Source organism: Rhodnius prolixus, unplaced genomic scaffold (genome assembly GCF_049639745.1).
Source record: "Rhodnius prolixus isolate KJV_2025 unplaced genomic scaffold, Rpr scaffold_5, whole genome shotgun sequence".
NCBI classification, from domain to species: Eukaryota; Metazoa; Arthropoda; class Insecta; order Hemiptera; family Reduviidae; genus Rhodnius; species Rhodnius prolixus.
In genome coordinates, this window is record NW_027411624.1 from 37,530,299 (window position 1) to 37,548,493 (window position 18,195).

At 32.0% G+C, this 18,195-nt stretch overlaps 2 protein-coding genes across 4 annotated transcripts in view; one reads left to right on the top strand and one right to left on the bottom strand.

Moving 5' to 3' along the window:
• LOC141458393 (uncharacterized) overlaps positions 1-3,803 on the bottom strand; it is a 311,203-nt gene extending 307,400 nt beyond the window's left edge. For both annotated transcript variants that reach the window (XR_012460915.1, XM_074136305.1), the window contains exon 1: positions 3,677-3,803. The gene's annotated coding sequence lies outside the window, so the exon portion shown is untranslated. The remainder of the gene's footprint in view (positions 1-3,676) is intronic.
• The window catches only part of E23 (ABC transporter G family member E23), a 306,543-nt gene extending 288,995 nt beyond the window's left edge, over positions 1-17,548 (top strand). For both annotated transcript variants that reach the window (XM_074136302.1, XM_074136303.1), the window contains exons 8-13: positions 56-208; positions 1,333-1,454; positions 4,175-4,382; positions 7,375-7,589; positions 7,682-7,890; positions 8,300-17,548. In XM_074136302.1, the coding sequence (XP_073992403.1) occupies positions 56-208; positions 1,333-1,454; positions 4,175-4,382; positions 7,375-7,589; positions 7,682-7,890; positions 8,300-8,483 (1,091 nt within the window). In that variant the 3' untranslated portion in view covers positions 8,484-17,548. The remainder of the gene's footprint in view (positions 1-55; positions 209-1,332; positions 1,455-4,174; positions 4,383-7,374; positions 7,590-7,681; positions 7,891-8,299) is intronic.
• Positions 17,549-18,195: the final 647 nt, after the last annotated feature.

Genomic DNA, 18,195 nt, shown 5'->3' on the forward strand with positions numbered 1-18,195 from the left:
TCTAGGAAATAATAGGCTACATTTTTTTCTTTTTTTTTTTGTTTTCCTAAAATAGGCCAGGTTGGTGGTGGTAGATGTCATTGTGCCCAACAGCAAGAACAATGGACTAGAAATGGTAATACACAAAACAATCAAGATTCTGTTTGCGTATCGGTAAATCTGGAAGAAACGACTGAATCTCAAGGACATGTCTACACTACGATTGCAGGTGAGTCTTCAGGTGGCTCCTTAATAATGACATTTTGTTTCTCCTTATTTTTAAACAAATTGAAAACTAATGTTACAAGTAAATCTCTAACCAGATAATGTCTCCTTGGGGAAAACAAAAAGAAGTATTAGAGAACATCTTGTGCCTCCAATAAGTCTTTGAATTCAAAATTAGAATTCACACCTTAAGCCCCACAATCAACACGACCCAAATAATGTTTTGAGAACGTATCAGTAAGTTAACAATCACAGGTCTTTGCCCAAAATGCCCTACATATATGTACTGCACATATATACATATATAGGCGCCACGGTAGCCGAGCGGGTTAGAGGCTTGACCTGTAAAGCTAATATGTATTGTTGGTTTAGTGGGTTCGATTCCCGGTCCAAAGGCCTTGGATTTTATTTAACTGGTTAATAACAAGAAATTTACAGTAAATTATGTTTGCTAGTCGCCTCCGTCTACGACACTAGTTGAACGTAAAGCCCGCCTGAAAAAATTGGCAATTACTTTACTTTTTCTTTTTTTTTGTATACACCACGATAGATCCAAGCCTAATATGTGTATTGCCAACAAAGGTAGAGAGAACATTAGTAACTTGGACAAGCAAAACCTGCTAAGATCCCCAATGGTCTAAATCAAGTAAGCCCGGTTGGTGGGCCATTAAAAATATTTGATAAAGCCTCAAAGCTCATAGTTAATGAATCTCTAAATCTCTGTCTTATTGATTGATCTCAATTAAATTCCTTGAATTATTCCACCAAACCTCCATTTGATACGAACTGCTTGCTAATAGTATCCCAGCTCTGTCACGGATGCAGGACAAGCTGAGCTTGTTTAGGGCTGCCGCCTACTGGAAGGGAAGAACTACTTATCCCATTTTGTCCTAGAACTAATCAGATAGGTGATCTAGCTATGCACATAGCAGTCGCCAAAAAAAAAATGCAATAGGTAAACAAAAATGCCCAAAAATTTAAAAAAAGCAACCCCCCTCCTTTAATCTATAACTGCAATTCCCCCATCCTTTCTGTTCTGGAGGCGAATCAGGAATATTACAAATTTATTCCAGGATTTCGAATCAGAAAAAAAAAAAAAAACTAACTAAAACTCTTGTTTATTTTCAGTAAAAGAGGAAGAAGGTAAAAATCTATGGATGGACAACCAAAGTCATGCGTCATCATCGGTAAGCAGTAGTGATGATGACGTCAGTTGGCAATGGCCGACCACATTTTGGACCCAATTTAAAGTAAATAATATATCTTACACTAGTTATTAGTTATAGACCAAATTTCTATGTAGGATGAAATTTATTATATCCGCCACATAAACGTAAGAAGATGAGAGTAGGTTCAGAGATATTCATTCTCACTAGGTACTTGCAGTTCTAATGATATCTTTGATTAAGGTACTAAGAATAACTTCTTTTTTCTGTACCTCTAAATGCTGAACAAAATTCATTAAATATCCTACCAAGACAATCTATTAGAACCCATAAATTAATTTATAAAAGCGATTCGAAACGTTCATAAAATTGCAGTTAGGCTGGAAACATAGTGGAGCGGCGATGATAGCGAAGAGCAAAGCGGCGAAATCAAACACAAGTAAACATATGGGACCGCGCATAGTGGCGAGCAAAGCGAAGATAGAGCAACGCTATCTCTAGAGAGTAGAGCGAAGCGTTATGACATGTTTGATTTCTTCGCTCTCATCGCGCTCAATTTGTAAAGGTTATTTTTCAAAGGTTATGGATGTTGATACATTTATTGGTTTAGTTTGTTTAAAGAAACCTCTGTGGGGCCATAGTATTTGTGAAGCTACAATAGTTTTTAATAATTAATAGTTTAAATTAATTAACAATTAGTAGTTAATGGAGAATTCAGGTAATTTTTGCTACATTTAATTTGGTTCTCAATCCCTTAATGCTAACTTTCATCTAAATACTAGGCAAAATTAAATTACATTTTCACGTCCTACTACTTCTGATCAGGACGAATTCTCCAATCCTTCTTCTGTAGCGTCGTACTACTCCAGTTTTTCAGATGAACAACATTAATTTACGACAAATCATGGTGTAGTGATTTATTAAAATTATTGTGTTTTTTTAATTGACTAATTTCTTTTTATCTGCATATATTTCTATTTTATTTTTATTTCTTTTGATTTTCTTATCTTAAAGTAACTGCTAGGATTAATGGGGTTACACAGATTTGTATTTAGTTAATAACCTACATAGTTAATTTTTCTATATTGTGCCTAACTCATGTTATGAGCTGTATTACTCAAAAACAATATTTGATTTTGATTAATGGGGTTACACTGGGCTAGTATGTAATCAAATGTTGATATAGACATTCGAAAATACGCATGAAACTTGCCAGGATGTTCCCGAAGTTGTTGGTACAAGTGATGAAATTCACCAAGTTCATTTCTAGACTTATTTATGTCATGTACACTGCAGCTCCTACTACTAAGCTGCTGCAAATACCAAAGTTTCAACGAAGAATTTTCATATAAAAATAGTTCCTCCATCTTGTTTCGTCGAAAGGAGAAACGCGTCTAAACTCGTCACTATGTGCATGCGAATCTTTGCTCGCTGCTCGTCGCTCTCTTTGATTTGAAGCAGCTATCATCGCCGCTTTGCTCGCCGCGCCACAATGTTTCCAGCCTTATTGAAATCATCAAAGAATTTCTTCAATGTAAGAAACCTTGCGAAGTGATTCCATACCATATCAATTAACATTAATTAATTAATCAGAAAAAAAAAAATAATCTATTAAAATCAATAAAAAAGTTCAAGATATATATTTGCAAGAATAATAGTGCAAAACCAAATACTTTGACAACAACCATAATCAAAAATAAATTAAAAAAACATCAAAGAAGAGAAGCTACACTTAAAAAAGCTTTAAAAAATCAAAATTCTTTGATTTTCTAAGCTTCCAAGTTAAATTCCTATTTTTTCTAATTTTAATAAATGATTTCTATGGAGTTATTAAATCAAAAAGTTGAACAAATTCATGGCTCTAAAAATGTTATAGAATATTAATTCTTTTAAAGATTAAAAATTGCGTTATTTTAGTAAATTAATTGAAGTAAATTTTTTTGAATGAAAACTAACCGAAGTAGTAAAACAAATTTGAGTAAATACAAGTCAAATTAAGAATTAGTAAAAATTAATTAAGCAAATTTTTAAGCAAAATCTCTTCACAGTGTACAGTATCTTAAATTTGATGTTATTAGTTTCCGTTAAATGTTCTGCAAAAATATATATTTTCTTTCCTTTTAAGTATGTTATTTTATGATTAATTAGTAAAATTATTAGTGCAAGGTACCCATTGTTAAGTGTGAAACACATTGGATGCTGCAGAGTGCAAATATAACACAGCTCATAGGTTAGGTTAGCAGCTAATAAAATATAGATTCACTCAACGTTTATTAAAAATTGATTTACTATTAAACAATACTCACTCATTTTATAAATAATATTTCTAAATATTTCCATAAGAATCATTAAATGACATTTGTTAATTTTATTGCATAACTAAGCGACAAAAAGGTAGTCATAAAAATTTGCATTGATAACCCAAACGATCACTTCGACAATAACTGTTACAATTTAACCACGAAAATTATTTCAATTCTGATTCATTTTTTTTTGGTGAAATAAATAAACCCCCCAAAAAAAGAAAAGAAATATCTGTTTTTAGGTGTAAAAAAAAATGATTGTAAATAAGATTTCATTGCGACCAACAGTGTTTACAGCTTTTGCTAACGGCCCCCACACTGAAAATCTGAATTTTCTAAAAGTTTTCACACCTGGGCTTTTTAAAATTTGTAATTAAATGTCCACTGTACGAGTATAAGTCCTATGATCAAAAAAGAAATTTTGAATCACATTATTTGTTGTAAATTGACTTTTTTTTTTGTAAATTTTATTTGATAACTATAACTTCTAAAATATTTTAGGTACTAAGCCAACGGAATTTCCAAGAAGCTAGACCAAGAATGTTATCAACATTGAATTGGGTACAAACAATAGCTTTAGGCATTATGGCTGGTTTGTTATGGTTTCGTTTAAAAAGAACAGAAGAAGCTTTACATGACATTCAAGGATGGATGTTCTTCTCCACGACATATTGGATGTTGTTCGCCCATTTTGGAGCTCTGTCCTCATGTATGGTTTTTTTTTAAATTATTATTATTTTTAAAAAATACAAATTAAATATTTTAATTCGTATGGAAATTTGGACGCTGCTAAGTTTATCCCAGGCTAGAGCTTTAAAAGTTTAATGCACTCAAAGACAAATTGAGCTACGGTAACAAACTTCCCCCATTACTGTGCTAAGATGCTTCTTAAAACGAGTAAGAACCATTTTAATAGAATAAAATGAATGTGCTAATGAACTATATAGAACATCCCACAGTTATTTGTGCGCTACAACTAACCTCTAACTTGGAAGAGATAGAACAGGTAATTCATCTAAAGATCTTAACATTTCAAGTCTAAAAACAGCTCTCCGATTACCACTATAGATCCGTAGAACCATCTATTATTTTCGATTAAGGTACCGATTAAATTTAAAATGACTGAAACCTCGTAAACGCTCTTGTAGATCATTCTGTTTACAAACAAACCCCAGTAGCCATTGATTTTTTTTTTTTCTGGAATGCTTCAATATTTCTTTACACTATTTTATAAAATGAAGACACTAAAAATCAGAAGACAGGCTGAAAGGCAAGTATACTGTTAAGACAAAGGAGGAATCCATGAGCCAAGATAGGGGAATCAAATGGAAACATTCCCACTTCTTGCTTTCAGTTCGGTAACATAGTACTGGGTCATCACAATCTCCACTAACTTTAAATAAAGTTGTGATCCAAAATCACAGAGAAAATCCCCCACAAGACCGTGTAACTATTTCTTCTTTTTTTTGTCACCGACTTTTTGTTTAATTGTTGGCTGAGTATTAGAATAGCACTTTCATCAGCAAAACCATTCGAAAAACCATTCATTCGAAAAACCATTCGTTCGAAAAACCATTCGTTCGAAAAAAAAAAATTGTTATAGACATGAATTTAGGCACATAGTGTAATATATCGAAAAGGCTGTCGACGTATTATGGTGGGAAGGGAGAGTGACAATCCAAAAAAGAAGTGGAAGAGGGGAAGGTTACATTTTGGTTTGAAGAGTAGTGCTTTTTTGGGAATGTGTAGCCTAGAGTAGAGGTTATGGAAAAGGCAAATTGATGTAAAGTGATTGAAGAAGTAGAAGGCCCGAAGAATGGGACAACAGATGGACTGTTTACTGCTGAAGATCATTGTACCTTGGTATGAATAAAGGTAACATCTGGAAATTTGTTTAATTGATTCAACTAGATTTTTGATTGGTAGTTTAATTGATGATTTTTCCCCCCAAAAAATTACTATAGTTTAAGAAAACTATTATTCTTTTTGAGAAAATTGTAAAATAACTCCCAAAAAAAAGAAGTCAATCAATCGTCCTTCTGCTTTGAAGATTTTCCTATAAATTTGGAATTTATACAACAATTTGACAACTTCATATTGGTTACACACTATCAAGATCCGGCGTACTATTAAAATAACATTTTACAGGAATGTTTAACTTTGTCTTGAAACAAGGAGATTACAAGGAAAATAAAAATGATAGGCCTAAACAATATAAAGGGACATTCCCAAAGTTCAAAATTTTTGTTTATTGAGTTATTATGCTATTCTGTGTACAAGCTAACTTTGTACCAAAAAAAAACTTTTTCATATTTAAGATTCACAAAAAAATGTATTTTCGAATTTAAGCTCAAAACTTAAAAGCTGCACTACCACAAAGTTTGATGGTAGAATGTTAATACTAAGTTCTTATTGGAAGTTTTTTTCATTGGTTGCCCTTTTGAAGGATTATTCAGCGACATTTTGGTTTTTCAGTAGGATTGGCAGTGAAGATAATTAAACATTTTAAGCGAGCTATTTAAGAGTTGTTCATTAAATAGCTTCAGACAAATCACAAAATTTCCATTCCCAGGAAAGCTACCATCCTTTTGTATGACCCCCAAATATAGCTTCGACAAGCCTTTCAAAGTCTGTATTTGGGACCGGGAGGCTTGGAGACGCGGTCCTCCAGTTGTGGGGGACTCAGTGTGGTACACGAACGGCTCCAGAACAGAGGAACGGGTGGGAGCGGGAGTGTACGGGGTGAAGCCGAAATTTAGCTTTTCGGTTAGCCTGGGAAAACTAGCTACGGTTTTTCAGGCTGAGCTAGTTGCAATAAGGTTCTGTGCTGCCGAGATTGTTGGACAAGGAATTATTAATTTTAAGGTCGTGATTTTCTCGGACAGTCAGGCTGCTCTACGAGCTATTAGTTCCTACCAGGGTCAATTCAAGGCTGGTTTGGGACTGTCTGGGTTCCCTGAAGGAAATTAGTGACTACAATAAGGTCTTTCTAGTTTGGGTACCTGGTCATTCAGGTCATAAAGGAAACGAAGCGGCAGATTTATTGGTCCGAGAAGGCTCTACGGGACACTTCGTTGTCCCGAAGCCCTATTTTGGGGTCTACAAGTGTCTTAAAACTGCGGCCATTAAACTATGGGTGCGGAATAGGTCTCAGGAGTGGTGGCTTGCCACCGCAGGGCAGAGACAGGCGAAGGAGTTCATAAAGGGCTATTCGCCGAGGCTGAGAATTAATCAGTCAAGGCTGTGGGGCTATAAGGATAATTGTAGGCCTATTAACCGGCCACTGCAGGCTCAGAAAACACATGCATCGCATGGGCCTGGCAGATGATAGCCTTTGTAGGCTCTGTCAGGAAGAGGAGGAAACGGCACTGCACGTGTTCTGTCAGTGTGAGGGGCTTGTCTCTGGCTAAGGTTGTTACTTCTCCGGGGAGGAAAAACCAAGGCCTGTGAGCTTTACCCAGGAGTCGCTCTACAGCATTAAGACTCTGATTAAACGGACGGTTTGGAGGACGATCTCTAGAGTAGAGGAGCCTCAATAGATCCAAAGGGGTCGCAGTGGCGTAGGCCTTAAAGGCTGTCTGGCGTAGGCCCTCTAAGAATCTTAATCTTACCGTCCTTTTGTCGATGATGTTATAAGCTTAGTATTATTTTTGGAGCTTATAGCTCAAATCACTTATTGTATTTATTTTTTATTGTTTCAGTTCCCCCGGAACGAGAAGTTATAAACAAAGAAAGACAGTCCGGAGCGTATCGACTGTCAGCCTACTATCTTGCCAAGATGGTCGGTGAACTCCCGTTGACCGTCACTCTGCCAGCCGTGTATCATATCATTTCATATCCAATGTTGGGCCTGCACAGTCCCACAGTCTTCATAACGCTTTTAGGTTTCCTACTTTTGAATACAATTGTAGCACAGGTAAGGGAAATACTTTTTTTTCTTACATATTCCCACTATAATTGCAGTCACCTCATTAAAAGTAAATTACTTTTTTGTTTTCCTTTGACTAGAGCGTTGGTTTCTTTGTTGGTGCATGTTGTATGGATATGCAAGTGTCCATAACGATAAGTGCATTGTATACATTAGCCACACAACTTTTTGGCGGATATCTAGCTACAAATATACCGCCATGGTTAAAATGGATGCAATATCTAAGCATGGTGCATTATGCGTACCAAAATATGCAGATTGTAGAATTCAGTGAAGGCGCTAAAATAGAGTAAGTATTTAATTCATTATGTATATAGGTACTTTTAATTTAAATTGAAGTTACGTCCTAAGTTGCAGCTCTTATAAAAATGACTGACAATGAAGAGACTAAATCGTTTCTCAGTACTTGCATCTTTCTAAAATTATAATAATGCATTTGCAATGCAGAGATGTACATCTCCAATCCATCATCTTCTGCTCATTGTCTTCGGTCCAAAGATCTTAGCTACAGACAAACATTGCCAGCCATCCCTATAACTTCCGAAATCCTTATCCTTCCACGTTCTGTAGCTAAGGCGCCTTCATCCCCCTGATTGTGTCTCTCTTAAGCTTGACGAGGGGATGCTGAGAAGGTCCTCCAGCTTTTTCCAGTCTTCCTTTTCTTCCTGATCTCTTCTAATCTTTTCTTTATCTTACAGGTGTTCACCACAATCTAAATTTGAAGGATGTCAAAATTCAAAATATATCCCAGTAGCGGAAATACTTGAATCACAAGGAGCTAGCCTGCCCTTATGGGCTAACACAGTTGTACTGATATTATTTTTATTTATATTTAGGTTATTAGGCTATATTGTTTTGCGTTACTTTCGGCGACCCAAGTGAAGGAATTTTTTAATGGTTAAAAGTCGAAGAAGAAGAAAAAGAAAACAATCTTTTATATAAATGAAACTACCTGCATCACTGCATTATAAACCAATTAGGCTGTGTCATTTCTTAATGCTATAATATTTTATTAATTTTATTACTTTATCAGCGTAACATATTGTATAATTTGATATACTCTCCAGTGTTGGGCTAATGTTTCCTTATTATTTAATAATATTAAAAAAAAAAAAAGAACTACTCCTTCACGATTAGGAAAAGTTGGGTAGAAGAAGAAAAGTTGAGAAAAGTCCCAGTGTGTGATTAGTGTGAGTGAGAGGCAGTTTTCTTGTGACTCTAACAGAACTATGGCGTTTAAAGCGGAAAAAGAAGTTTATATTTTTGTGGATTCTTATCTTAAAATTTTCGAAAATTAATTTATTCTGAGAAATAATGCAGAATTTGAAAGGTCCTAAGGCATAAAAAAGAAATACTGGAAAAATAGAAGGGATTTTGATAATTTTTTTTGACAAAACAGTCTTAACAGAGTTTTCTGTAGCAGAAGATTTAAAATATGATTTCGAATGTACATTTAACTTGGATTGAAATTTCAATGTGAACCTTTAAAGTTAATTGAAATAACGTGCCCCTTTTTTTTTTTGAGGATCGGTTTAAAAAATAAAATAAAATAATAATGCTTCGCCTTTTCACTGACTGGGAAGAGATTGAAATAAGATAGCTTTTCCTCGGGATGTCCCCGAAGGGTGCTGCAGACCATATATTGGTACTGGGGTCGAATTATGAATAATGACGGTGTCTCAGTGTTACGCAATATAACTTGAAGATTATTCGTACAGAAAAAGCAAGTAAAATCTTGAATACTATTAAAAAAATTATTAACTTTTGATTTGCAATAAAGAGAATAAAATAAAGTTTTATTAAAGACATGGAATTCGGTCAGAATGTTGGCATAAATCAAATTTCTTTGATTGTTCCTTTAAAAAAAAACACCACATTTATTGTTTGCCAAAACCACACAATAAAGAAGACTGCTGCATTTATTTAGAACATCTGACAGGTACTTCAATTAATAGTACTAAAAACTATTTGAAACAAAACTAGCGTAAAAATCTATGCTAGAATACTATACGGCTCTGCGTTTCTATTCACAATTCCCAAGAATTCTATTTTTCCAGTTTTTCTTTATATTTTCTCAAAAGTATTTCCATAAATTGAAGAAAATTAAAAATTAGATTCACTAACAAAAAAACAAAAAGAAAATAGCCCCGTCTCGAATAAGATAAATTTTAATAAACAAAATAATATAATTATTCCTGTAATTGTTGTTAGTTACTCTCTCAATATCGATCATTTTATTTATCTTTCGATAATAATTATTTTTTAAAAAAAATAAATTAGCCATTAAGTTTACGTCACTTGAAAACCGGAAAAAAGAAATCATCAAAAAATTAGGCCTTCAAAAAAAAATTTAAAGAGTGCCTTTTTGACAGATCAATCTGTGCCAATTCCAAAAATAAAAAAGAAAAAAGAAGTGAAATGAAAAACACTCCTTATGTGTTCTCGAGTTTAGTAACTATATTATAAATATATATAATTATGTGTATATTTTATAAAAGCTTAAAAAAAAAAGATTTTCTACGAGGTGTGTTCAAAAAGTAATGGGAATTTTCGTTTTTAGAAAAAAATATTTATTTATTCATCTACATTAATATTGTCGCCTTCAAAGTAGTCCCCTTCGCATACAATACACTTGTGCCAGCGCTTTTTCCAATCCTCGAAACACTTCTGAAACTCGATCTTTGTGATAGCTTTCAGCTCTTTCAGCGATTCGCTTTTAATGTCATCTATGCTTGTAAAACGACGGCCTTTTAATGTTCTCTTTATGTTTGGAAATAGAAAAAAGTCACATGGAGCCATGTCTGGCGAATATGGAGGCTGGGGCATCGTTAAAGTTTTGTTTTTGGCCAAAAATTCACGAACAAGCAATGAAGTGTGAGCAGGTGCATTATCGTGGTGCAAAATCCATGAATTGTTTTGCCACAAATCCGGGCGTTTTTTTCGGATTGCTTCACGCAAACGGCGTTGAACTTGTAGGTAGTACTCCTTATTGATTGTTTGACCTTGTGGCAAGAATTCATGATGCACTATGCCATTAAAATCGAAGAACACAGTGAGCATAACCTTCACAATCGACCGCACTTGTCGAGCCTTTTTCGGTCTTGGCGATCCAGAATGCCTCCACTGGGACGATTGAGCCTTAGTTTCGACATCATATCCGTAAACCCATGTTTCGTCACCTGTTATAACACGTTTCAGTAGATCCGCATCGTTGTCGACTTCATTGAGTGACTCTTGAGCAACTTCCATTCTCCGCTGTTTTTGTTCGAAATTCAACAATTTTGGAACAAATTTTGCTGCCACACGTTTCATACCCAAAACATCCGAAAAAAATTTCATGGCATGAGCCAATTGATATGGCAACATCATCAGCGACTTCTCTGATAGTGATTCGGCGATCGTTCATAACCATTTCTTTCACTTTTTTCACGTTTTCATCGGTTGTTGATGTGCTTGGACGTCCAGGTCGTTCGTCATCTTCAACGTTTTCGCGGCCATCTTGGAAACGCTTATACCACTCGTAAATCCTTGTTTTACTCATAGCAGACTCACCATATGCCTTTATTAACATTTCACACACTTTATTTCATTTTTTACGCAAAATTTAATACAAATTCTTTGATCCATTTTTTTTAACAAACAAAAATCGCCAAGCTCGAAAAACACGTCTAACCTTAACGGCTGCCACTTAAGAAGTAAACAATGAATATTACTGAAAATTTTATCGTACTTCAGGGGCATGTTTACCAACATAATAAAAAAAAAAATTTTACAATCAGACTCTCCAAACCCGCGAAATTTAAAAATTCCCGTTACTTTTTGAACACACCTCGTACTTCAAAAAAAATGATTTACCCACCTCATGTTAGTCAAAAATGAATTGAAGGAAAAAATAATCCTTTATATCGACAAAAACCCGGAAAGAAATCATAATGTATCATGCGGATATTTGAAAATGAAGATTTGAATTGTGTGAAAACATGTAATTTTGTTTTTTCTCTAAATCAAGAAATTAAGAATATAGATCTTAAGGGATATGAAAGGTTCAAACTGGAGGTGGAAAATTGGTAGTTCTGAAGGAGAGTAACATCTATGGAGTTTATTCCTGTTTAGGAACGAAGCGAGCTCCAAGTTGCCTCATTTGTGTCGCCACATTTTTTTTTTGGATTCCTCGACGAAAATTTCTGTGTGATGTTCTTTTTCTTTTTTAAAGGGACTCTTTGCCCAGAACAACTTTCCTCACTGGGAAATCCATTCTCTACTTCGATATCCGATATCCTTCTAATTCTAGACACGCCTCTTAGCCTTTTTTTTTTTTTTCTCGTCTCGTATTCCAATTGAGAATGCAGCTAAAGTTTTTTTTTTTCCACAATCATTCATCAAAAAAGATCATATCTGTTCATCCATTTCTTTTTCTTGTAGAAGAATGTATTACTCTTCATTTCCCCCCCCCCCAAATTTGGGTTCCCTGAAAGCTCTTTCATTATTCTATTCCTGTGGGATAGCAGCTACCACCATCATAGTCATTTAACGATCATGTTGCGCAATAGATTAGACTTATCATTCGACTTATAACTTGAGTTACTTCGTGGTTTCCATTATTTTACTACATCTTAGTACTGGCAACAATCGTATCAATCACCCACCAAGTCCTAGTGATTCTTTGCCTTCATTTCCTTCATCCATATGGTAAACTTGCCAACAAGAATTCTAGCAATTTTTTCCTGGTCAATCCCCAATTTATGTACCACCTTCTGCCAATGCCCGCTCATTTCAACCAATTTCAGGTGACAATTTTGTGTATAGATTTTTTTTTTTTTTACATCAATAAGTAGTTTATCAGTTATTGATCATCACGAATGCTTTCCTTGATTGCTTCTTCAAATCACGATAAGAGTTTTTTTTTTTTATTTATTCAAAGAATAGCAAACGAAATAACTTGTCCCCATATTAAATAGCCCTGTTCAATCAAATTGACTTCTCGAAGGAATTGATAAGTACAAAAAACCTGTACTGTGCCGCGGTTTTGTGAATTGATTGTGGCCGCGAACCGAGGCAGGTTAGTGGTTCCAATTCACATCTATGTCGGATTTAACATATCTAAAAATTATTATTTAACCAGTTAACCCTTAAGTAACGAACCTTCAGAAAAACTGAGCCGTTTCTAGAGAGAGTAGGTTGCCATTTTTGTTTGCCCTTTTCTGAACCAGTTTAATTTCTTTCTTAGTAAATCTTTTGATCTTTAAATATGTATATATAATAATAATAATGTGAGAACCACTTTTTATTTTTCATTTTATTTAATTTTTTTTCTTTTTTACATTAATTTAGAACCCTAGGAACGTTTATCTATCTTTTATCTCTATCTTTAAGTATGATAAATGGCTTCATTGTGATCAACTATATGTATAATTTTTTATTATTATTATTTTCTTCCATATTATTATTTGTACGGTGGTGATACCTGAGATTGTGGAAATGGGATTTTCTTCTGTTTTTTTAAGCAGTAAAATTTGAAAAGTAAACAACATAAAACTTGAATAAAATAATGAACGTAGGAGAAAATATATATGATTCAGGTAAAAAGATAAAAAAAAAAAAAATAAAAAAATCAATAATAATTGTGTTAATAAACGATTTGTTTATAGTTTTAAATAATAATTTTTACATATTATATTAAATTATAATATATACCTTTATAAATATATAAATATATATATAAAACAGGTCCAAAAGAAAAATGAATTCACTTTGTATTATAATATGTAAAATTGTATAGCTTGTAAATGTGCCAGTCATATTAAAAAGAAAAATTGAGAAAATTAAAACACTGGTATATACTAAATACCTTTAATATATACATATATATTAAACACATATATATATATTCACAGTATGTAATCTCTAGTATGTTAGAAATTACAATAAATTATAAAAAAGAAAGTCATTTGTAATTAATTTGTTCTTATTATTACAGGAAAAGAGAGAGAGAGCATCAATTTTTAGTAATTCTTTTCTTTTTGTAATTTTATTATTATTAATTATTACTTTTTATTAAATTAATATTTAAAAAAATAAAATAAAAGAGAAAACATTATTTGTTCAAAACTTTTATATCAACCGACAATCGTTAATCCTCAGGAGATAAAAATGAAAGAAATTTGCACGTAAATATCAACCAATTTGTTAATTCTGTTTTACTTATTCTTTGTTTGTTTTTTAAAGTTACTGTGTTATAAACCAAATAAGCATGTAAAGAGAAATGAAATAAATAATTATTAATATATATATATATATAAATAAAATAATATATTAAGTATAATAGATAATATAATATTAATAAAGAAAACATGAATTTATATATCATGATGAAATAAAAGAAAAAAAAACTCAAAATGGTATAGGGGTGTACAACTTAAGGCCTACAACTGAGATTTCAAACTTTAAAAACTTGAGTTTGGAGGATTAAAACTATAATTCCGTTTTTAATAGATTTTCTGTTACTTGCAGTCAAAAGAAACATTTAAAACAATTAGAGAGATTAGAGGTCTCAAGATTTTTGTACCAATCGACCCAATATTCCAATGTGGAAGAGGGTTAGCTACATTTTTAAGGATTTCTAAGATGCAGTTGTAGAACACCTACTTTGAGTCTAGCTTTTGGTAATTTCTTTGCGCAAAATAGGCTAAAAAAAATTGGATTTGCTGCGGGCATCATAAATCTTAAAAGTGAAAATGAGTGGCTCAAATTCTGAACATTTTTGGGGTATCCTAAATCAAAACTAAATCTACTAAGGTGCAAAAAACTTCAGAGAAATGTTGACGCATACTTCAAGAGACGTTATTTTAAAAATGCACTTATTCTGCCACTAATTGAATCAAAATTGGATCTATTGCAACAAAGAAGACAGCGTTAGAACCAGCATTGAGCTAGGCAAGTTTCCCTTAAAAAAACTGCTTTATCGAAAACCCGTCAATTGCTCTTGTTCATCTGGAAGAACGTATCCTTCTTCTTCTTCTTTTACAACCAATCCTGCAAAGGGAGGTTTTCTGTCAGGTTCGTTTCTCTTTTGAATAAACCCCATGTTTCATGATCAATCATTGTTTTTTGTTTTCTGTCCACGTTCTTGTATACTTTTCTAGTTCTTGCATTTATAAATCTCAAGACGTTAGAAGATATCAGATTCGAAGCTCTTTTTCGTTAAAAAAAAAAAATTAGCTGTCTGGTACTCATATCATTGGAGAGAACTGTCCGAGGCTGAGATTGGAGGCTCAGTTATTCTATCTAGCCAGTAATTCTACTCCAATTAAATACCTTATCAAACGGGAATAATCTAAGCTCTTACGTTTTTTTCCCCCTCCAACTGAACATCTTAAGATTTCTCTCAAATAAACAAGACTATCTAGCTAGTCTACTCCAATTAAATACCTTATCAAGCGGGAATAGTCTAAGCTCTTACGTTTTTTTCCTCCTCCAACTGAACATCTTAAGATTTCTCTCAAATAAACAAGACGACCATCTTCTATTTCTATTACACTATTCTAATAATATTTTAGAGCGATTTAATTATCAATTTGGAAACGTTGTGAAATAAATTGTGTCATAGAAATACTTAGATCAAGTAATTACTAGCAATTTTAATACAAGAAGCAGCTTAGACTGTCACTGCCTATATTATTCAAATTGCTTTCATTTAAATAGAAGTATTTAAGCAATAATAATAAAAGCAATAATTTACTCATTTTAATTGCAAAATAAATTAAAAAAAAGTAATATATATTTCAGCATAGTTACCCATAAATCAATTGATTATTGCGTTATTAGTTTATTTTAAATCTTTTTGTCAAATTATTTAAATAAAATATAATTGATTAAATGCTATTTTCGGCCAGGAGTACTAGACAAAATCAATTTAAAATTTAGGCCCTTCATTGAAAGCTCTTTTTTCAAAACTTTTAATTTCCCAAACATTAAGTACTGAAAGAAACGTTTGTAAAAATTATTATTTTCTAGAAATAGAGCTTTTTAAATTAAGTTTATTTATTTATCTTTTTTGAAAATGTAATATGTATTTTTTTTTATATATATATATAACTTGTAAAAATGATTTTTTTACACATTTTAGAACAGACTTTCGACTTGTTCTTGTTCTCAATAATACATCACTGAAATAAGAACAATGAAATAAAAGGAAGACTGAAGATTTTAATTAATTTGAGTTCTTTTGTACAAATGGAATCTAGTTATTTCTTAGCATTTTTTTTGTTTTTGTAAAAAATTTATTGCTTATGGCCAAAGTGAATCCATATCAAAATGCAATTTTATTATTAAGAAAACATAATGCAATATTTTATAATATCTATCAATGAGAATGAAAATATCAAAGATAAATTTAGTAATGTTTTTCTCGAATGTATATTTTTCCCAAGTGAAAATTTTAATATGCGCCTTCTTTTTTTAGGTTTTCTATTTTCAGCGTTTGAACCATCAGTAAAAACGATTATCGATATTGTCTTTTAATTTAGAGATTACTGTTTAAATTAATCCATTTTATTGTTCATTGTTTTTTTTTTTGGTGACTGATTCATTAATACAATTAATTAGAAAGAGTATTGCCAATTTCAGTCATGTTATTTTTTTATTATTATTATAGTGTCGAGCTTTCGGCCTACGGGGGACTTCACAGGTATTCTTCAGAACTGTGGAACATATTTTACAATGTAGTTACAATAATTTTATTACATTATTTTATACAAATTCATTTTAATTTAATACAATTATTTGTAAAACTACATTGTAAACATATGTTCCGCAGCCCTGAGGATGACCTGTGAAAGACCCCTAGGTCGAAAGCTCGGCTAAATAATAGGAAAAATCATGACTGAAACTGGCAGTTATTTATTTTTTTTTCCATCCTAACCCATTTAATTAATCTTTTATTACGCAAATCATTATCCAAAGAAATAATAACCTACCGAATCAAAAAATATCACTTTTCTTTTTTTTTTAGCAAAAGAAAAGACAGAAATAATAATTTTCCATAATAATTTTCGAGAAAAACTAGTGTAAAAAAATAAAATAAAATTAGTTGAGATATTAATTCCAAAGTTTCAAACAGGATTTTTTTAAAAAAAAAAAAAAAAAAAAAAAAAAAAGGCAAAGGCTTAAAAATTATTTTCGAATTTAGACATCACATTTAAAGACAAAGTTGTACACCCCTTTCTTAAAAATAATAATAACGCCTTAAACGGGTCATAACCATAAATATTACCTGTCTTAAAGAAACTAAAAAATTAAAATATACATTTATATTTTGAATGAAAAAGTCAAAATAAAGCAGCATTTTTTTTTCCTTTTAATTTTGTATACGTAATGTTATTTCTAAATACTTTTTTGTAGGATTTGTTTTATAACTTGAAAAATACTTTTTTTTTTTTTTTTTTAAATCGTTAGCCGGCCCCCCTAGTCCTTTTATATTTTGAAACTAAAAGAATTTTCTTTTCTTGTTTTTAATTATAAGGTTTTCTATTGGAAAAATTGTTTAAGAAATTTAAAAATTAAAAAAATAAATAAATAAATACAAACCAAATCATGGTCTAGATCTCAAAAGAGAGACCTTATTTTTAATTTTTTACTCGCTGCAAAAATTAACGAAAATAGTAATTTTTATTTCGTTACATGGAGGAAGTCAGAAAAATATTATTTTATAAACTCTTGTATTATAAGACTTGTTAATTTATATATAAAAAAATCTTTTTATTTTATTTTTGTCTTAGTTTCTTTTGTAAGTGTTTATTTTACTTTAGTTTATGTTACATCACCTAATTTGTACCCTTTTTCTTTTTGTCCGTGTAAAAAGTAAAGTACGTGTACTATGAATTTGATAAATGATAAAAAAAAAAAGATACTGTTGGACATTACTATTTGTATATAATAGATTATTTTATTGAGAAAACTGATTATTTTGTTTAACCTTTATTTAGTGTCGGAAAAAAAAAATGAAAAGTGGAAAAACTAAGTGCACGTTAAAAATAAATAAATAAATACAAAATAAAAGCATATTCCATTATTTATAATTTTTGTTGATTGATTTTATTTGTATTTAGAATTCATCTTCTTAAACATGCCTTGATAGCAACAAATAATTTCTGGACAATATTTAACCAGTTAAGCGTGGTTTGACGTCTCGTACATGGTCAAACCAAATCTCTATTACGGTGCGTTCGACTTGTATACTCGTTGTGAAAACTATAAAATTGCCACTCCGTACTGCTTGGATTAATTTCGTCAACTAGCTCGCCATTATTCTGGACACAACTAATTTTGTTTCGTACGAACAAACAAAACTCAAAAAATGTCTTTCTTTCAAGACTTCTATTTACTTTCACACGATTAGATGAACTTGACTCCTTCATATCGTGGTTGTCACCGGATTTCACTTGCACGCGAGTATCCAGGAGTTAGGACTTTAGCAGTAATATTAAGTCATTCCAGAGAACTCAGTATCCATTCCTAATAATTACGAGTGACTATACTATCAATTACCTCCACGAAAGTCTTCTACAGTCTCAGTGTACTCTTTCATCCAAATCCG